Consider the following 20271-nt stretch of genomic DNA (forward strand, 5'->3'; position numbering starts at 1 on the left):
ACAATTAACAAAATGTCAGTAAGTACATAACCCTTAACTATATGGATCACAACAGACTTTGAAAAATTCTTAAACAGGTGGGAATACCAGACCACCTTACCTGTCTCCTGAGAAATCTGTATGCAGGTCAAGAAGCAACAGTTAAAATTGCACATGGAACAAAGGACTGGTTCAAAATTGGGAAAGGAGTACAGCAAGACTGAATACTGTCACCCTCCTTATTTAATTTATATGCAGAGCACATCATGTGAAATGCTGGGCTGGATGAATCACAAGCTAAAATCAAGATTGCTGGGAGAAATATCAATAACCTCAGGTGAGGTTATATGCAGACAACACCACCCTAATGGCAGAAAGTGAAGAAGAACTAAAGAACCTCTTGATGAAGGTGAAAGAATAGAGTGAAAAAGTTGGCTTAAAACTCAACATTCAAAAACTAAGATCATGGCATCCAGTCCCATAACTTCATGGCAAACAGAAGGGGAAAATGTAGAAGCAGTGATAGATTTTATTTTCTTGGGCTCCAAAATCACTGGACAGTGACTGCATCCATGAAATTTAAAGATGCTTGCTCCTCAGAAGGAAAGCTATGATAAACCTAGGCAGTGTATTAAAAAGCAGAGACATCACTTTGCCAACAAAGATCTATCTAATCAAAGCTATGGTTTTTCTAGTAGTCATGTACAGATGTGCGAGTTGGACCATAAAGAAGGCTGAGTGCCAAAGAAATGATGCTTTCTATTTGCACTGCTAGAGAAGATTCTTGAGAGTCCCTTGGACTGAAAGGAGATCGAACCAGTGAATCCTAGGAAATCAACCCTGAATATTCATTGGAAGGACAGTTGCTAAAGCTGAGGTTCCCATACTTTGACCACCTGATAAGAAGAGCCAATTCATTGGAAAAGACCCTGATGCTGGGAAAGATTGAAGGCAAAAAGGGGACAGCAGAGGATGAGATGGTTAGATAGCATCACCAACTCAATGGACATGAATTTGAGCAAACTCTAGAAGATAGTAGAGGACAGAGGAGCCTGGCATGCTACAGTCCATGGGGCCACAGAGTTGGACATAAGATAGTGACTGAACAACAACCACATCATACCTATAATTACTTTAAGTGTAAATGAACTATATACTCCAGTCAAAAGACCTAGTGTGACTAGATAGATAAAACACAAGACCATATACATATTGCCTACAAAAGACTCACTTCAGATCTAAAAACACACACAGAAAGAAAGTGATATGATTGGGTAAAGATATTCCATGCAAATAGAAACAAAACAAAAAATCTACAATAGCAATACTTAAAATAAATTTTAAAACAAAGACTGTAACAAGAGACAAAGAAGCACATTATCTTATGATAAAGGGATAGATCCAAAAAGAAGACACAACCATTGTAAATACATATGTGCCCAACATAGGTGTACCAAATATATACAGCAAATATCAATAAGAATAAAGGGAAATTTTGACAGTAACACAGTAATAATAGGAGACTTTAACATCCCACTTACATCAATAGATTATCCACAAAGAAAATTATTAAGGAAACTGTCACTGTTTGCAGATGATACAATACTATATATAGAAAATTCTAGATGCCACCAAAAAACTTTAGAACTAATAAATTAATTCAGTAAGATAGCAGGATACAAAATTAACATACAGAAATAAGTTACATTTCTGTATAATAACAAGATCTAAGAAAGACAAATTAATAAAATAATCCCATTTACAATTGCATCAGAAAGAATAAAATACCTAAGAATAAATCTAATCAAGGAAGTAAAAGATCTATACTTGGAAGACTGTAAGACACTGATGAAAAAAATCAAGGAGGACATAAACAAATGGAAAAATATACTATGTCCATGGATTGGAAAAATTATTATTATTAAAATGACTATACTTAGACCATACTCTCTAAGGCAATATATAGATTTAATGTAATTCCTATCAAAATACCAATGGCATTTTTCACAGAACTAGAACAAATAATTACAAAATCTGTATGGAAACACAAAAGGCCCCAAAGAGCCAAAACAATCTTGAGAAAGAGGAACAAAGCTGGTGGTATCATGCTCCCTGCTTTCAAACTATACTACAAAACTACAGTCATCAAAACAGTGTGATTCTGACATAAAAACAGACATATAGATCAACGGAACAAAATAGAGAGCCCAAATATAAACTCACACTTACACGGGCAGTTAATCTACAACAATCCCAGGTGGCGCCAGTGGTAAAGAATTTGAATACCAATGTAGGAAACCTAAGAGATGCGGGTTTGGTCCAGAGGTTGGAAAGATCCTCTGTAGAAGGAAACGGCAACCCATTCCAGCATTTTTGCCTGGAAAATTCCAAGGACAGAGGAGACTGGCAGGCTACAGTCTGTGGGGTCACAAGGAGTTGGACACAATTGAAGCAACTTAGCACAGCACAATATACAACAAAGGAGGCAAGAATATACAACAGGGGAGAGACAGTTTCTTCAATAAATGTTGCTGGGAAAACTGGACAGCTACATGCAAAAGTATCAAACTGGATTACTCTCTTATACCATGCACAAAAATAAATTCAAAATGAATCAAACATTTAAATATAACAACTGAAACTTTTCTAAAACTCAGAGAAGAAAATACAACCAATATATTCTTTGACATAAATAGTAGCAATAATTTTTCAGATATCTCGCCTCCAATAAGAGAAACAAAAGTAAAGATAAATGAGATTACTTCAAACTAAAAAGCTTGTACACTGAGAAGGAAATAATCAACAAAATTAAAAGACAGAGGGAATTCCCTGGTAGTCCAAAGGTTAGGATTCTGCGCTTTCACTGCCATGGCCCTGGGTTCAATTCCTGGTCAGGAAACTAAGATTCTGTAAGCCACATGGCACAGCCAGAAATAAAAAATGAAAAGACAGTCTCTTGAATGGGAAAATATACGTGCAAATGATATATCCTATAGTGGATTCATATCCAAAGTAAAGAACTCCTGCAATTCCATATAAATAAAACCAAACAACCCAATTAAAAAATGGACAGGGGCTTCCCTGGTGGCTCAGTAGTGAAGAATCCACTTGCCAGTGCAGGAGATACAGGTTTGAGCCCTGTTCTGGGAAGATCCCACATGCCTTGGCGCAACTAAGCCCATGCAACACAACTATTGAGCCTGTGCTCTGGAGCCAGCAAGTCGCAACCACTGAGTCCACGTGCCCTACAGCCCGTGCTCCACAAGAAAAGCCACTGCACTGAGAAGCCCAGGCGCCACAACTAGAAAGTGGCCCCCATCTCTGCAACTAGAGAAAAGCCCTCACAGCAACAAAAAATCAGCACAGCCAGAAGAAGAAAAGAAAAAACAAGCAGAGGACCTGAACATTTCTCCAAAGAAGATGTACAGATGGGTGACAGACACATGTGAAGATGCTCTAATCATCAGGGAAATGCAAATAAAAGCTATGAAGTATCACTTCACACCTTTCAGAATGGCTACTGTCAAAAAGATAACAAGCGTTGGTGAGGATGCTGAGAAAAGGCAGACTGCTGGTAGGAATATAAACTGGTGCAGTCCTATGGAAAACAATATGACGTTTCCTTAAAAAATTAAAAATAGAACTACTATGCATGTGTGCTAAGTCACTTCAATCATGTCCAACTCTTTGCTCTTCTGTCCATGGGATTCTCCAGGCAAGAATACTGGAGTGGGTTACCATGCCCTCTCCCACAGATTCTTCCTGACCCAGGGATCAATCTCATGTCTCTTACATCTCCTGCACTGGCAGGCGGTTCTTTCCCACGAGCACCACCTGGAAAGCCCAGAACTACCATACAAGACAGCAATTCCATCTCTGGGTATTTTTTTCAAAGAAAACAAAAACACTAATTTGAAACAATATGTGTGCCCTTAGGTTCACTGCGGCCTTATTAACAATAATCAACATAATGTAAGCAACTTAAGTGTTCACTGAATGATAAGTGGATAAATAAGATGTGTTATATATATTATATATATCACATATATTAATACATATATATATATATATATATACACTCAACTATAAAAAAGAATGAAACTTTCCCTCTGTGACAGCATGGATGGTTCTAGAGGGTATTATGCCAAGTAAAATCTCAGACAGAGAAAGACAAATACCATATGAGTTCACTTATATGTAGAATCTAAACAACAAAACAAAGGAGTAAACATAAAACAGAAACAGACTCATCGATAGGAGAACACACTGGTGGTTGCCAGTGGCCAGGTGGGGTAGGGGTAGCATGAAATAGGTGAGGAAGATAAAGAGGCACAGACTTTCAGTTATAAGATAAACAGGTCATAGGGATGTAATATTCAGTGTGAATATCATCAATATTTTAATAACTATGTAGAGTGACATGGTAATTGGATTTATCGTAGTGATCATCTTGTATAAAAATATCACATCACTATGCTCTACACCTGAAGCCGATATAATATTGTAAGTCATTTACACTTCAATGTTAAAAAACAAACAAACACCTCAGGGACTTCTGGTGGTCCAGTTAAGATTCCACGCTTCCACTGCAGGGGCCACAGACTCAATCCCGGGTCAGGAAAGTTCTGCATGCCACAGACTGCAGCCAAAAAAAACAAAACAACAACAACAACAACAAACAACTCAGTTTCATATGGTTGAAGGACTCAGGTCCCCATTCCTTACTAGCTGTCAGGCAGGAGCCTCTATAACTTCTTAAAACTCCTGCATTCCTTTTGTTATGTTGTCTCTTCCATCCTCCAACCAGCAACAGCACATGGAGTCCTCCTTAAATCTCAAATATTTCTGACTGCCCCTTTGGCCACATCTCTTCTGCTTTACACTTTTGGCTATAACTCTCTGACTCCACAGAAAGTTTTCTGCTTTTAGGGCCTCACGTGATTAGGCTGGGCCCACCCAGACAATCCAGGATAACCTACCTATCTTAAACATCATACCTTTTCTACACCTGCAAAGTCCATTTTGCCCTGTAAAGTAGAATATTCACAGGTTCCGGGATTAGAATGTGAACATTTCTGGGGGACCTCTATCCTGCCCACAACAGCATGGAGTAAGCAGAACAGTGAGCTGGAGAACTGGAAGGGGGAGATTTTGCAGGTGGTGAAGATTTTGGTGGTAAGATCTCAAGTGAATCCACAAGAGTAGTAAGGAATAGAAGAAATGTCATTGACGACAAGAAAGTCACAGAATTGAGGGACTTCCCTAATGTTCCAGTTGCTAAGACTCTGGGCTCTCAATGTAGCGGGTCACCCAAGTTCAAATGGTTGGGAAGCTATATCCCACATGCCACAAGTAAAAAAATCCTGCATGCCCTAACTAAAGGTCCCACGTCTCCACATCTTGGGTCACAAATCAAACCTCAGTAAATTCAAGAAAACTGAAATCATACCAAGCATTTTTTCTGACCACAATGCTATGAGACTAGACATCAATTACAAAAAAAAAAAAAAAACAACTGTAAAAAACACAAACACATGGAGATTAAACAATACATTTCTAAATAACGAACAGGTTACTAAAGAAATCAAAAGGGAAATCAAAATATTCCTAGAAACAAATGACAACAAAAACATGACAACTCAAAACCTATGGGATGCAGCAAAAGCAGTTCTAAGAGCAAAGTTTATAGCAATACAATCCTACCTCAAGAAACAAGAAAACCATCGAACAGACAACCTAATGTTACATCTAAAACAACTAGAAAAAAAGAAAAACAACAACAACAACAAAAAATCCCCAAAATTAGCAGAAGAAATCATAAAGATCAGAGCAGAAATAAATTAAAAATAAATGAAAGTAACAATAGTAAAGCTTAATAAAACTAAAAGATGGTGCTTTGAGAAGATAAACAAAATTGACAGATCTTTAGCCAGACTTACCAAGAAAAAAAGAAGAATCAAATCAACAAAATTAGAAATGAAATAGGAGAGGGTACAATAGACAATGCAGAGATTCAAAGGATAATAAGAGACTATTATGAACAACTATATGGCAATAAAATGGATAACCTGGAAGAAATGGACAGATTAAATAGAAAAGTTCAATCTTCCAAGACTGAACCAGGAAGAAATAGAAATTATGAACAATCCAATTACAAGCACTGAAATCTGTGATCAAAAATCTCCCAAAAAACAAAAGCCCAGGACTAGATGGCTTCACAGGTGAATTCTATCAAATATTTAAAGAAGAGCTAATGCCTATCCTTCTAAAACTCTTTCAAAAAATTGCAGAGGAAGGAACACTTCCAAACTCATTCTATGAGGCCTGATACCAAAACCAAAGACAACACAAAAAAAGAAAACTACAGTCCAGTATCACTGATGAACATAGATGCAAAAATCCTCAATAAAATTCTAGCAAACAGAATTCAACAACACATTAAAAAGTTCATACACCATGATCAAGTTGGGTTTATTCCAGGGATGCAAGGATTCTTCAGTATACACAAGTCAATCAATGTGATATACCATATTAAAGATTTGAAAGATAAAAACCATAGGATACTCTCAAAAGATGCAGAAAAAGCCTTGGACAAAATTCAGCACCCACTTATGATTAAAACTCTTCCAAAAATGGGCACAGAAGGAACCTAACTCAACATAGTAAAGGTCATATATGATAAGCCCACAGCAAACATTATTCCCAATGGTGAAAAACTGAAAGCATTTCCCCTAAGTTCAGGAATAAGACAAGGGTGTCCACTCTTACCACTATTATTCAACATAGTTTTGGAAGTCCTAGCTACAGCAATCAGAGAAGAAAAAGAAATAAAAGGAATCCAGATCAGAAAAGAAGTAAAGCTCTCACTGTTTGCAGATGACATGATACTATACATAGAAAACCTAAAGATACTATCAAAAAATTACTAGAGCTAACAAGTGAATTTAGCAAAGTCACAGGATACAAAATCAGTACACAGAAATCACTTGCATTCCTATATACTAACAATGAAAAATCAGAAAGAGAAATTAAGGAATCAACCCCATTCACCACTGCAACAAAAAGAATAAAATATCTAGGAATAAACCTACCTAAGGAGACAAAAGAACTGTATACAGAAAATTTTAGGACACTGATGAAAGAAATCAAAGATGACATAAACAGATGGAGAGATATTCCATGTTTCTGGGTAGGAAGACTCAATACTGTGAAAATAACTATACTACCAAATGCAATATACTGATTCAATGTGATCCCTATCAAATTACCAACTGCATTTTTCACAGAGATAGAACAAAACATTTCACAATTAATATGGAAACACAAAAGACCCTGAATAGCCAAAGCACTCTTGAGAAAGAAGAATGGAGCTGGAAGAATCAACAATCCTGACTTCAGATTATACTACAAAGTTACCGTCATCAAGACAGTATGGTACTGGCACAAAAACATAAATACAGATGAATGGAACAAGATAGAAAGCCCAGAAATAAACCCATGCACCTATGGGTACCTTATTTTTTTACAAAGGAAGCAAGAATATACAATGGGGCAAAAGCAGCCTCTTCAATAAGTGGTGCTGGGAAAACTTGGCAGCTACATATAAAAGAATGAAATTAGAACACTTCCTAACACCATACACAAAGATAAACTCAAAATGGATTAAAGACCTATGTGAGACCAGAAACTATAAAACTCTTAGAGGAAAACATAGGCAGAACACTCGATGACATAAATCAAAGCAATATCCTCTATGACCCACCTCCCAGAATAATGGAAATAAAACCAAAAGTAAACAAATGAGACCTGATTAAACTTAAAAGCTTTTGCACAGCAAAGGAAACTATAAGCAAGGTGAAAAGACAACCCTTAGAATGGGAGAAAATAATAGCAAATGAAACAACTGGCAAAGGATTAATTTGCAAAATATACAAGCAGCTCATACAACTCAATACAGAAAAACAAACAACCCAATCAAAAAGTGGGTTGACAGACATTTTTCCAAAGAAAACACAGATGGCTAACAAACACATGAAAAGATGCTCAGCATCGCTCGTTATTAGAGAAATGTGAATCAAAACACCCATCAGAATGTACAACATCAAAAAGTCTACAAACAGAGCCCCTAGCTTCTCACAGGGATGGACCCGGAAGAAGGGACACCCTTGTGGCGGCTGCAGAAGCTTCCCACAGAGCAGGGCCTGCAGCTTCTTCACAAAATAATTGATGGCACTTGTGGCCGAACTTATCCTCTCTACCAGGATTATCACAGGGTTTGGGATTCAGCAGAATGGATGCATGTTCTAGAAGACATTACCACCTTTTTCAGAGCTGTAGTTGGTAAAAATTTATCTGACGAAGAGATACCTCAGCAGTTGAATCAGCTGAATTCATCTCATCAAGAAGCTATCATGAAATGCTTAAAAAGTAGGAAAGATGAAATCAAGCAGACTCTGTTGGAAGAAACAGTTGATATTTCCTCTGCACAGCTACAGAATTTTGATTGGCAGTTAAAGCTTGCACTTCCTAGTGACAAGATTGCTATATTACAAATGCCACTTTTAAACATTCATCTAGATGTAAAAGAAAATGGTGAAGTCAAGCCATATTCTGTTGAAATGAGTAAAGAAGAGCTGAAAATCTAATAAATTCCTGGGAAGCAGCTAACAAGGTGGTCCTGCAGTTGAAATAACTGGAAATGATGAATAGCAACATTATCAGATTCCACTGATACAACTGATACACAAAGAGAATACCATGTGTTCAGAAAATCTGAATGGCCAGTTGAGAAAGCAGCAGTGTTGAGATTACAAAGACAATAATTTATCAACTTCCCTGCTGCTGCTGCTGCTAAGTGGCTTCAGTTGTGTCCGACTCTGTGCGACCCCATAGACGGCAGCCCACCAGGCTCCCCTGTCCCTGGGATTCTCCAGGCAAGAACACTGGAGTGGGTTGCCATTTCCTTCTCCAATGCAGGAAAGTGAAAAGTGAAAGTGAAGTCGCTCAGTGGTGTCCGACTCTTAGTGACCCCATGGACTGCAGCCAACCAGGCTCCTCCATCCATGGGATTTTCCAGGCAAGAGTACTGGAGTGGGGTTCCATTGCCTTCTCTGCAACTTCCCTCAGGAAAAGGAAATTATATGGTTGACAGGAAATGCATAAAAACATGAAAGATGAAAAGGCTGTAAACACAATTTATATTTTCATAATGACTGGTTTGCTTTATTTATTAAATATTTGAGTAATTTTTATAGATACAGTATTATGGAAAGTTAAAAATAGGCTCTAAAGTAATGTAAACATACAAGCACAAATATACTTGAATATTGTTTAAAGAACTATGTGAATAGTAAGGATGCTTATTATGGATATATATATGGTGGTTAATTTGTGATTTTTTTAAAAATAATTTTTAAATATAAGTTGCATGTAACTTAGGAGATTCCACATTTTTCTCATATTTCAAAGGAAAAGTTATAAAATGTAAAATTTTATAGAGGAGCTCTCCAGACTTGAATAAGAAGGAAAAAAAACTAAATCTGGGTGCACAATTTTGAGTTTTGAATTCTAGGAACTAAAATCTTATTATACTCAAGCATAATAAAAGTGAAAATAACACTGTTACTTACTTCTGCATTTCTGTGTCTGTTCAGGAGACTATGCTCTGATAAAAAGAATATGCGCCACCATAGAGTGTATACCTTACTATTCAGATATCAGCTAAGACTATATAGGTCCCTATTTGTTGTAAATTCTTAATTGTTGTAAACTTAATAAAGTTCTGGATGTGAACAACTTCATTGGAAAGTAAACATTTTTAATTTCAGTGATCTTTAAAAACAAGCATTCTGAGCAAATAAAAATATATTATCTTTTTTTAAAAAAGTCTACAAACAATAAATGCTGGAGAGGGTGTGGAGAAAAGGGAACCTTCTTGCACTGTTGGTGGGAATGTAAATTGACACAGCCACTATGGAAGATGGTATGAAGATTCCTTAAAAAACTAGGAATAAAACCATGATATGACCCAGCAATCCCACTCCTAGGCATATACCCTGAGGAAACGAAAATTGAAAAAGACATATGTACCCCAATGTTCATTGCAGCACTGTTCACAATAGCTAGAACATGGAAGCAACCTAGATGTCTATCAACAGATGAATGGATAAAGAAGTTGTGGTACATACACACAATGAAATATTACTCAGCCATACAAAGGGACACATTTGAGCCAGTTCTAATGAGGTGAATGAACCTAGAGCCTATTATACAGAGGGAAGTAAGTCAGAAAGAAAGAAAAGTATTGTATACTAAAGCATGTATATGCAATCTAGAAAGATGGTACCAAAGAATTCATTTGTAGGGCAGCAATGGAGAAACAGACATAAAGAGCAGACTTAAGGACACAGGAAGGGGGAGGAAAGGGTGAGATGTATGGAGAGAGTAACATGGAAACTTATATTACCATATGTAAAATAGACAGCCAATGGGAATTTGCTGTATGTCTCAGAGAACTCAAACAGGAGCTCTATATCAACCTAGAGGGGTGGGATGCGAAGGAGATGGGAGGGAGATTCAAGAGGGAGAGGACATACGTATACCTATGGCTAATTCATGTTGAGGTTTGACAGAAAACAACAAAATTCTGTAAAGCAATTATCCTTCAATTAAAAATAAATAAATTTACAAAATAAAAATAAAGATCCCATGTCCCGCAACAAAGATCGAAGATCCCTGTGTGCCACAACTAAGACCTGACTCAGCCAAACAAATAAACAGAATCGAGGCCTGGGTGTTGGATGCTGGAGTCACTGAGAGTAATTATGCAGGAGGGATGGAGGCAAATGCTGTAAGCCCAGAACTCATGTTCCCATTAGAAGGCTTTAGCATCATTGAAGCCATTAGAACTACTTAAGGAACACTGTAAACATGAATGTTCTGGAGTTATACTCTAGCAATTCTGTATCATAATCTTTGGCGGGTAGGACCCATGCTTCTGATGATAATTAGATTAGGAGCTACCACCACAGGCAATAAGAAGCCATTCAAAATTTTAGTTGGGAAGCCGAGGATCCGAACTGAATTTCAGATAACGGTCTTTAAACAAGGCTCTCAACAGCTATGCAGGAATGGACAGTTTAAGGACGTCAGTTTAAAGGGATCTTTGGCTTCCATCACTACGAACAAAGCTAGTGGAGGTGATGGAATTCCAGTTGAGCTATTCCAAATCCTGAAAGATGATGCTGTGAAAGTGCTGCACTCAATATGCCAGCAAATTTGGAAAACTCAGCAGTGGCCACAGGACCGGAAAAGGTCAGTTTTCATTCCAATCCCAAAGAAAGGCAATGCCAAAGAATGCTCAAACTACTGCACAATTGCACTCATCTCACATGCTAGTAAAGTAATGCTCAAAATTCTCCAAGCCAGGCTTCAGCAATATGTGAACCGTGAACTTCCTGATGTTCAAGCTGGTTTTAGAAAAGGCAGAGGAACCACAGATTAAATTGCCAACATCCGCTGGATCATCGAAAAAGCAAGAGAGTTCCAGAAAAACATCTATTTCTGCTTTATTGACTATGCCAAAGCTTTTGTCTGTGTGGATCATAATAAACTGTGGAAAATTCTGAAAGAGATGGGAATACCAGAACACCTGATCTGCCTCTTGAGAAATCTGTATGCAGGTCAGGAAACAACAGTTAGAACTGGACATGGAACACCAGACTGGTTCCAAATAGGAAAAGGAGTTCGTCAAGGCTGTATATTGTCACCCTGTTTATTTAACTTCTATGCAGAGTACATCATGAGAAATGCTGGACTGGAAGAAACACAAGCTGGAATGATGACACCACCCTTATGGCAGAAAGTGAAGAGGAACTCAAAAGCCTCTTGATGAAAGTGAAAGTGGAGTGTGAAAAAGCTGGCTTAAAGCTCAACATTCAGAAAACAAAGATCATGGCATCTGGTCCCACCACTTCATGGGAAATAGATGGGGAAACAGTGGAAACAGTGTCAGACTTTATTTTTCTGGGCTCCAAAATCACTACAGATGGTGACTGCAGCCATGAAATTAACAGACACTTACTCCTTGGAAGGAAAGTTATGACCAACCTAGATAGAATATTCAAAAGCAGAGACATTACTTTGCCAAAAAAGGTCGGGCTAGTCAAGGCTATGGTTTTTCCTGTGGTCATGTATGGATGTGAGAGTTGGACTGTGAAGAAGGCTGAGTGCCGAAGAATTGATGTCTTTTGAACTGTGGTGTTGGAGAAGACTCTTGAGAGTCCCTTGGACTGCAAGGAGATCCAACCAGTCCATTCTGAAGGAGATCAGCCCTGGGATTTCTTTGGAAGGAATGATGCTAAAGCTGAAACTCCAGTACTTTGGCCACCTCATGTGAAGAGTTGACTCATTGGAAAAGACTCTGATGCTGGGAGGGATTGGGGGCAGGAGGAGAAGGGGACGACAGAGGATGAGATGGCTGGATGGCATCACTGACTGGATGGACGTGAGTCTGAATGAACTCCGGGAGTTGGTGATGGACAGGGAGGCCTAGCGTGCTGCGATTCATGGGGTTGCAAAGAGTTGGACACGACTGAGCAACTGATCTGATCTGATCTTGGCTTCCATATGCATTGTTGCCTCAAATTGATGTAAGGATGCACCTTCCATGTACACTATCATGCCTATTGCCTATCCCCACTACAGCTTTCACAACTGTTCTTCTCTTTATGAAGAAAAAAAAAAAGTGCATCACCCACGCATCCTAAGAGAGTCAGACACCTAAAAAAGTCATCTCTTTAAAGAGCTTAGATACCTAAAAAAGTCATCTCTTTAAAGAGGTCACCCAGAGTAGGCTTCACTCTTGCCATCTCCTGCTTCGCCACTTCTAATTTACCTTGATTCATAGACCTAACATTCCAGGTTCCTATGTAATATTGTTCTTTACAGCATCAGACTTTACTTCCATCACCAGTCACATACACACCAGGGCGTTGTTTTTGCTTTGGCTCCATCTCTTCATTCTTTCTGGAGTTATTTCTCCACTGATCTATAGTAGCATATTGGGCACCTACCAACCGGGGCAGTTCATCTTTAAGTGTCATATCTTTTTGCCTTTTCATACTGTTCATGGGGTTCTCAAGGCAAGAATACTGAAGTGATTTGCCATTCCCTTCTCCAGTGGACCACGTTTTGTCAGAACGCTCCACCATGACCTCTCCATCTTTGGCAGCCCTACATGGCAGGGCTCATAGTTTCATTGGGTTAGACAAGGCTGTGGTTCATATGATCAGTTTGATTAGTTTTCTGTGATTGTGGATTTTCATTCTGTCTGAATCAGTGAATTAATATGGACTGGAATGGGCAAATTTAATTCAGATGACCATTATATCCACTACTGTGGGCAAGAATCCCTTAGAAGAAATGGAATAGCCCTCATAGTCAACAAAAGAGTCTGAAATGCAGTACTTCAGTGAAATCTCAAAAATGACAGAACATCTCTGCTTGTTTCCAAGACAAGCTATTCAATATCACAGTAATCCAAGTGCCCCAACCAGTAACGCTGAAGAAGCTTGAAGTCGAACAGTTCTATGAAGACCTACAAGATCTTCTAGAACTAACACCCAAAAAAGATGTTCTTTTCATCATAGGGGACTGGAATGCAAAAGTAGGAAGTCAAGAAACACCTGGAGTAACAGGCAATGTGGCCTTGGGAGTACAAAATGAAGCAGGGCAAAGCATAACAGAGTTTTGCCAAGAGAACGCACGAATCATAGAAAGCACCCTCTTCCAACAACACAAGAGAAGACTCTACACATGGATATCACCAGATGGTCAACACTGAAATCAGACTGATTATATTCTTTGCAGCCAAAGGTAGAGAAGCTCTATACAGTCAGCAAAAACAAGACCAGGAGCTGACTGTGGCTCAGATCATGAACTCCTGATTGCCAAATTCAGACTTAAATTGAACAAAGTATGGAAAACCACTAGACCATTCAGGTATAACATAAATCAAATCCCTTACAAGTATACTGTGGAAGTGACAAATAGATTCAAGGAATTAGATCTGATAGACAGAGTGCCTGAAGAACTAGGGATGGAGGTTTGTAACACTGCACAGGAGACAGTGATCAAGACCATTCCCAAGAAAAAGAAATGCAAAAAGGCAAAATGGTTGTCTGAGGAGGCCTTACAAATAGCTGAGAAAAGAAGAGAAGTTAAAGGCAAAGGAGAAGAGGAAAAATAAACCCATCTGAATGCAGAATTCAAAAGAATAGCAATGAGGGATAAGAAAGCCTTCCTCAGTGATCAGTGCAAAGACATAGAGGAAAACAACAGAATGGGAAAGACTAGAGATTTCTCAAGAAAATTAGAGATATCAAGGGAACATTTCATGCAAAGATGGGCTCAATAAAGGACAGAAATGGTATGGACATAACAGAAGCAGAAGATATTAAGAAGAGGTGGCAAGAATAAACAGAAGAACTGTACAAAAAAGATCTTCATGACCCAGATAATCATAATGGTGTGATCACTCACCTAGAGCCAGACATCCTGGAATTGGAAGTCAAGTGGGCCTTAAGAAGCATCACTATGAACAAAGCTAGTGGAGGTGATAGAATTCCAGTTGAGCTATTTCAAATCCTAAAAGATGATGCTGTGAAACTGTGGCACTCAATACGCCAGCAAATTTGGAAAACTCAGCAGTGGCCACAGGACTGGAAAAGGTCAGATTTCATTCCAATCCCAAAGAAAGGCGATGCCAAAGAATGTTCAAACTACCACACAATTGCACTCATCTCACACATTAGTAAAGTAATGCTCAAAATTCTCCAAGCTAGGCTTCAACAGTATGTAAACCGTGAACTTCCAGATGCTCAAGCTGGATTTAGAAAAGGCAGAGGAACCATAGATCAAATTGCCAACATCCGCTGGATCATTGAAAAAGCAAGAGAATACCAGAAAAACATCTATTTCTGCTTTATTATACTCCCAAGGCTTTGATTGTGTAGATCACAACAAACTGGGGAAAATTTTTAAAGAGATGGGAATACCAGACCACCTTACCTGCCTCCTGAGAAATCTGTATGCAGGTCAAGAAGCAACAGTTAGAACCGGACATGGAACAACGGACTGGTCCCAAATTAGGAAAGGAGTACGTCAAGGCTGTATGTTGTCACCCTGCTTATTTAACTTATATGCAGAGTACATCATGAGAAACACTGGGCTGGAAGAAGCACAAGCTGGAATCAAGATTGCCAGGAGAAATATCAATAACCTCAGATATGCAGATGACACCACCCTTATGGGCAGAAAGCGAAAAAGAACTAAAAAGCCTCTTGATGAAAGTGAAAGAGGAGAGTGAAAAAGCTGGCTTAAAACTCAACATTCAAAAAACGAAGGTCATGGCATCTGGTCCCTTTACTTCATGGCAAATAGGGAAATAATGGAAACAGTGAGAGACTTTTTTCGGGGGGCTCCAAAATCACTGCAGATGGTGACTACAGCCATGAAATGAAAAGATGCTTGCTCCTTGGAAGAAAAGCTATGACCAAACCAAACAGCATATTAAAAAGCAGAGACATTACTTTGCCTCTTCTTTCTTTTTGCAATGGTCCTTACGCTGGACTCTGTCTTGAAATGGTGGGCAACCACAGCTACAGATTTCAATTTACAGTACATATCGAGCAATTCAACTTTTTCTTATAATGTCGTAACTTTTCTCTGCTTCTTGGGAGCACTTCCAACATCACTAGCAACACTTTGTATGTGTCCTACAGTGTTACTTAAGGTTTACGGTACTGCTTTAAACTCAATGAAAAATACGTAAGAACCACGACAGATCATTTCTTACTGTAATATGCTATTTACTGGAAAAAGCAGTTAAGTAACTGCTCATGTGGCGATGATTAGCCTCATAAAGCCTTTTAAGCAGACAACACTTGAGCTCACTGCAATAGCAACAGGATGTGGCTATGAAATTATTACAGCAGTACAGTATGTACCACAGCTAATTTATGCAGCTATGATTTAATACCACATCTTCATGTTCATTTACATCTCTCTGGCCTTCCAATGGCGCCATGGATGGTCTCTGTTTGTGTACCTAAGTTTTGATAAATTTTAACTTTTTATAATAGATCCGTGTAAATGTTATGGTAATAAATGGTAAAACAGACTAGTAACTAGATATATTTTATGCATTCATGACATACCAAGCTTTTTAAAAATGTTTCACTATTTTTAGGCTATGTGTTTTGTCTGAGAGTTTTCTCAAATTATCACAAATATCAAAAAATTTCCAATATATTTATTTAAAAATTCTGCCTCTAACTGGACCCACACAGTTCAAACTCATGTTGTTCAAGGGGGAGCTGTATCGCAAGGTATATTATAATTAATTTTTTATGTTCCCAATTTTTTCTGAGGGTTTGGGGTCAAATAAAATGCCTCTACCTGAAGAATAAAATACATAAGTAATATTATTATTAATTTGTTAAGTATTGATAAAGCCTTTCTTGGTATGTTTCCCAGGAATTAAGTGAGTGAAGCTAAGTGGGTAATGGTTCCTTTGAAAGTTAGGTGCTTTCCAACTCTTTTGCTTTCAACAAAACTGAAAACTGAGGTGTCAGCTGACAGATTGTTAAAAATAATTTTGATAGGAAATTGCTATGTGATTTTTGGCATTTAATTCAGAAGGAGCTCAAATAATTGAGAAAGTCTACAATATCAAAACTCATTTCCCCCCACATACCAATAGTCAATCATTGACAAAGGAGGTAAGAATATACAATGGCAAAAAGATAGTCTCTTCAGCAAGTGATGTTGGGAAAGCTGGACAGCTGCACGTCAGTCAGTGAATTTAGAACACACCCTTACACCATACACAAAATAAACTCAAAATGGCTTAACAACTTAAACATAAGACGTGATACCATAAAACTCTTAAAAGAGAACACGGGTGAAACATTCTGACATAAATCATACCAGTGTTTTTTTAGGTCCGTCTCCCAATGTAATAGAAATAAAAGTAAAAAATTAAAAAATGAGACCTAGTCAAAAATCACAAGCTTTTGTATAGCAAGTGAAAGTTGCTCAGTCATGTCCAACTACAGCCCATGGAATTCTCCAGGCCAGAATACTGGAGAGGGTAGCCTTTCCCTTCTACAGGGGATCTTCCCTACCCAGGGATCAAACCAAGGTCTCCCACATTGCAGGCAGATTCCTTACCAGTTGAGCCACAAGGGAAGCCCAGGAATACTGCAGTGGGTAGCCTATCCCTTCTCCAGGGGATCTTCCTGACCCAGGATTCAAATCAGGGTCTCCTGCATTGCAGGAGGATTCTTTACCAACTGAGGTATGAAGGAAGCTCCTTTGCATAGCAAGTTCAGTTCAGTTCAGTCGCTCAGTCGTGTCCGACTCTCTATGACCCCATGAATCACAGCACACCAGGCCTCCCTGTCCATCACCAACTCCCAGAGTTCACTCAAATTCATGTCCATCGAGTTGGTGATGCCATCCAGCCATCTCATTCTCTGTCATCCCCTTTTCCTCCTGCCCATAATCCTCCCAGCATCAGGGTCTTTTCCAATACATCAACTCTCTGCATGAGGTGGCCAAAGTATTGGAGTTTCAGCTTCAATATCAGTCCTTCCAATGAACACTCAGGACTGATCTCCTTTAGGATGGACTGGTTGGATCTTCTTGCAGTCCAAGGGACTCTCAAGAGTCTTCTCCAACACCACAGTTCAAAAGCATCAATTCTTCAGCACTCAGCTTTCTTCACAGTCCAACTCTCACATCCATACATGACCACAGGAAAAACCATAGCCTTGACTAGATGGACCTTTATTGGCAAAGTAGTATCTCTGCTTTTCAACATACTATCTAGGTTGGTCATAACTTTCCTTCCAAGGAGTAAGCGTCTTTTAATTTCATAGCTGCAATCACCATCTGCAGTGATTTTGGAGCCCCAAAAATAAAGTCTGACACTGTTTCCATTGTTTCCCCATCTATTTCCCACGCATGAAGTGATGGGACCAGATGCCATGATCTTAGTTTTCTGAATGTTGAGCTTTAAGCCAACTTTTTCACTCTCCTCTCTCACTTTCATCAAGAGGCTTTTGAGTTCCTCTTCACTTTCTGCCATAAGGGTGGTGTCATCTGCATATCTGAGGTTATTGATATTTCTCCTGGCAATCTTGATTCCAGCTTGTGCTTCTTCCAGCCCAGCGTTTCTCATGATGTACTCTGCATAGAATTTAAATAAGCAGGGTGACAATATACAGTCTTGATGTACTCCTTTTCTTATTTGGAACCAGTCTGTTGTTCCATGTCCAGTTCTAACTGTTGCTTCCTGACCTGCATATAGGTTTCTGAAGAGGAAGATCAGGTGGTCTGGTATTTCCATATCTTTCAGAATTTTCCACAGTTTATTGTGATCCACACAGTCAAAGGCGTTGGCATAGTCAATAAAGCAGAAATAGATGTTTTTCTAGAACTCTCTTGCTTTTTTGATAGGAAACCATTAAAAAAAAATGAAAGGACAATCTATGGACTAGGAGAAAATATTTATAAATGATGCAACCAACAAAGACTTAATCTCCAAAATATACAAACAGCTCATACAACTCAATAACAAAAAGCAAACAACCCAACCAAAAAATGGGCAGAAGACCTAAGTAGCTATTTCTCAAAAAATATATATATATATAGATGGACAGTAGGCACATGAAAAAATGCTCAACACTGCTAATCATTAGAGAAATGCAAATGAAAACTACAAGATACCACCTTCACCAGGCACAGGAGCCACCATTAATGTCTCCAAATAATAAATGCTGGAGAGGATGTAGAGAAAAGGGATCCCTCCCACACTATTGGTAGGAATGTAAATTGGTGCAGCCACTATGGAGAACAGTATGGAAGTTATTCAGAAAACTAAAAATTGAGTTGCCATATGATCCAGAAATCCCACTCCTGGACACATATCTGGAGAAAACTATAATTCAAAAAGATACATGCACCCTTATGTTCATAGTAGCACTTACAATAGCCAAGATATGGAAACAACTTAAATGTCCATTGATGGATAAAGAAGACTTGGTATATATACACAATGGGATACTACTCATCCACTGGAAAAACAAATGAAATAATGCCATTTTGGGCATTTCTTCTCTTTTTTGTTGCCCCTGTCTTTTTGTCTCCACCAGCGCCAGGCGAACAGGCGCAGCAGTACCACAATGAGGAGCAACAGGAGGACAATGCCTGTGACAGCACCCACCCAGTGCCACCCTGAACCCAGTGCTGGGCTGATCTTGGAATAGGGATTCAGCTCCTCATCAGGAGGGCAGCTGCGGGTGGAGGCAGGGGCTAAGCCGGGGGAAGGCCCACTTGCTCTTCAAATCGCCTCACCCTGGGGCCTAGACTCCTCTCATCTTAGGAGACCCGGGTTCTGGTCTTGGCCTGTTCCTCAATCCCTTCAACCTCACCTGTGTGTGTCTAGATATTATCATTCTACATGAAAGTAGGTCAGAAAGAGAAAGACAAATACCATATGATACCACTTCTATGTGGAATCTAAAATATGAACCTATCTACAAAACAGAAATAGGCTCACAGATATAGAAGACAGACTTGTTGCCAAAGGAGAGGGTAGGCGGGGAGGGAGGGAGGGTTGGACTGGGAGTTTGGAATTAGTAGATGTAAACTGTTACATATAGAATGGATAAACAACAAGATTCTACTGTACAGCACAGAAAACTACATTCAATATGCTGTGATAAACCATAATGGAAAAGAATATACATATATATGTATAACTGAGTCACTCTGCTGTATGGTAGAAATTAACACAACATTGTAAATCAACTATCAGTTCAGTTCAGTCACTCATTCGTGTCCGACTCTTTGCGACCCCATGAATTGCAGTACGTCAGGACTCCCTGTCCATCACCAACTCCTGGAGTTTACTCAAACTCATGTCGATTGAGTTGGTAGTGCCATCCAACCATTTCATCCTCCGTCGTCCCCTTCTCTTCCCGCCTTCAATCTTTCCAACATCAGGGTCTTTTCAAATGAGTCATCTCTTCACATCAGGTGGCCAAAGTACTGGAGTTTCAGCTTCAATATCAGTCCTTCCAATGAACACCCAGGACTGATTTCCTTTAGGATGGACTGGTTGGATCTCTTTGCAGTCCAAGGGACTCTCAAGAGTCTTCTCCAACACTACAGTTCAAAAGCATCAATTCTTCGGCACTCAGCTTTCTTCACAGTCCAACTCTCACA

At 38.9% G+C, this 20271-nt stretch overlaps 2 protein-coding genes across 2 annotated transcripts in view; one reads left to right on the plus strand and one right to left on the minus strand.

The window, feature by feature from the left end:
* The window catches only part of SWAP70 (switching B cell complex subunit SWAP70), a 144450-nt gene that overhangs the window by 115932 nt on the left and 8247 nt on the right, over positions 1–20271 (minus strand). The window lies entirely within an intron of this gene.
* LOC133261190 (COMM domain-containing protein 8-like) lies at positions 7988–8787 on the plus strand. The gene has a single exon (XM_061439707.1). It carries the CDS (start codon positions 8121–8123, stop codon positions 8622–8624), a length of 504 nt encoding a protein of 167 aa, XP_061295691.1. The 5' UTR covers positions 7988–8120; the 3' UTR covers positions 8625–8787.

Source organism: Bos javanicus, chromosome 15 (genome assembly GCF_032452875.1).
Source record: "Bos javanicus breed banteng chromosome 15, ARS-OSU_banteng_1.0, whole genome shotgun sequence".
In the NCBI taxonomy this organism is placed as follows: domain Eukaryota; kingdom Metazoa; phylum Chordata; class Mammalia; order Artiodactyla; family Bovidae; genus Bos; species Bos javanicus.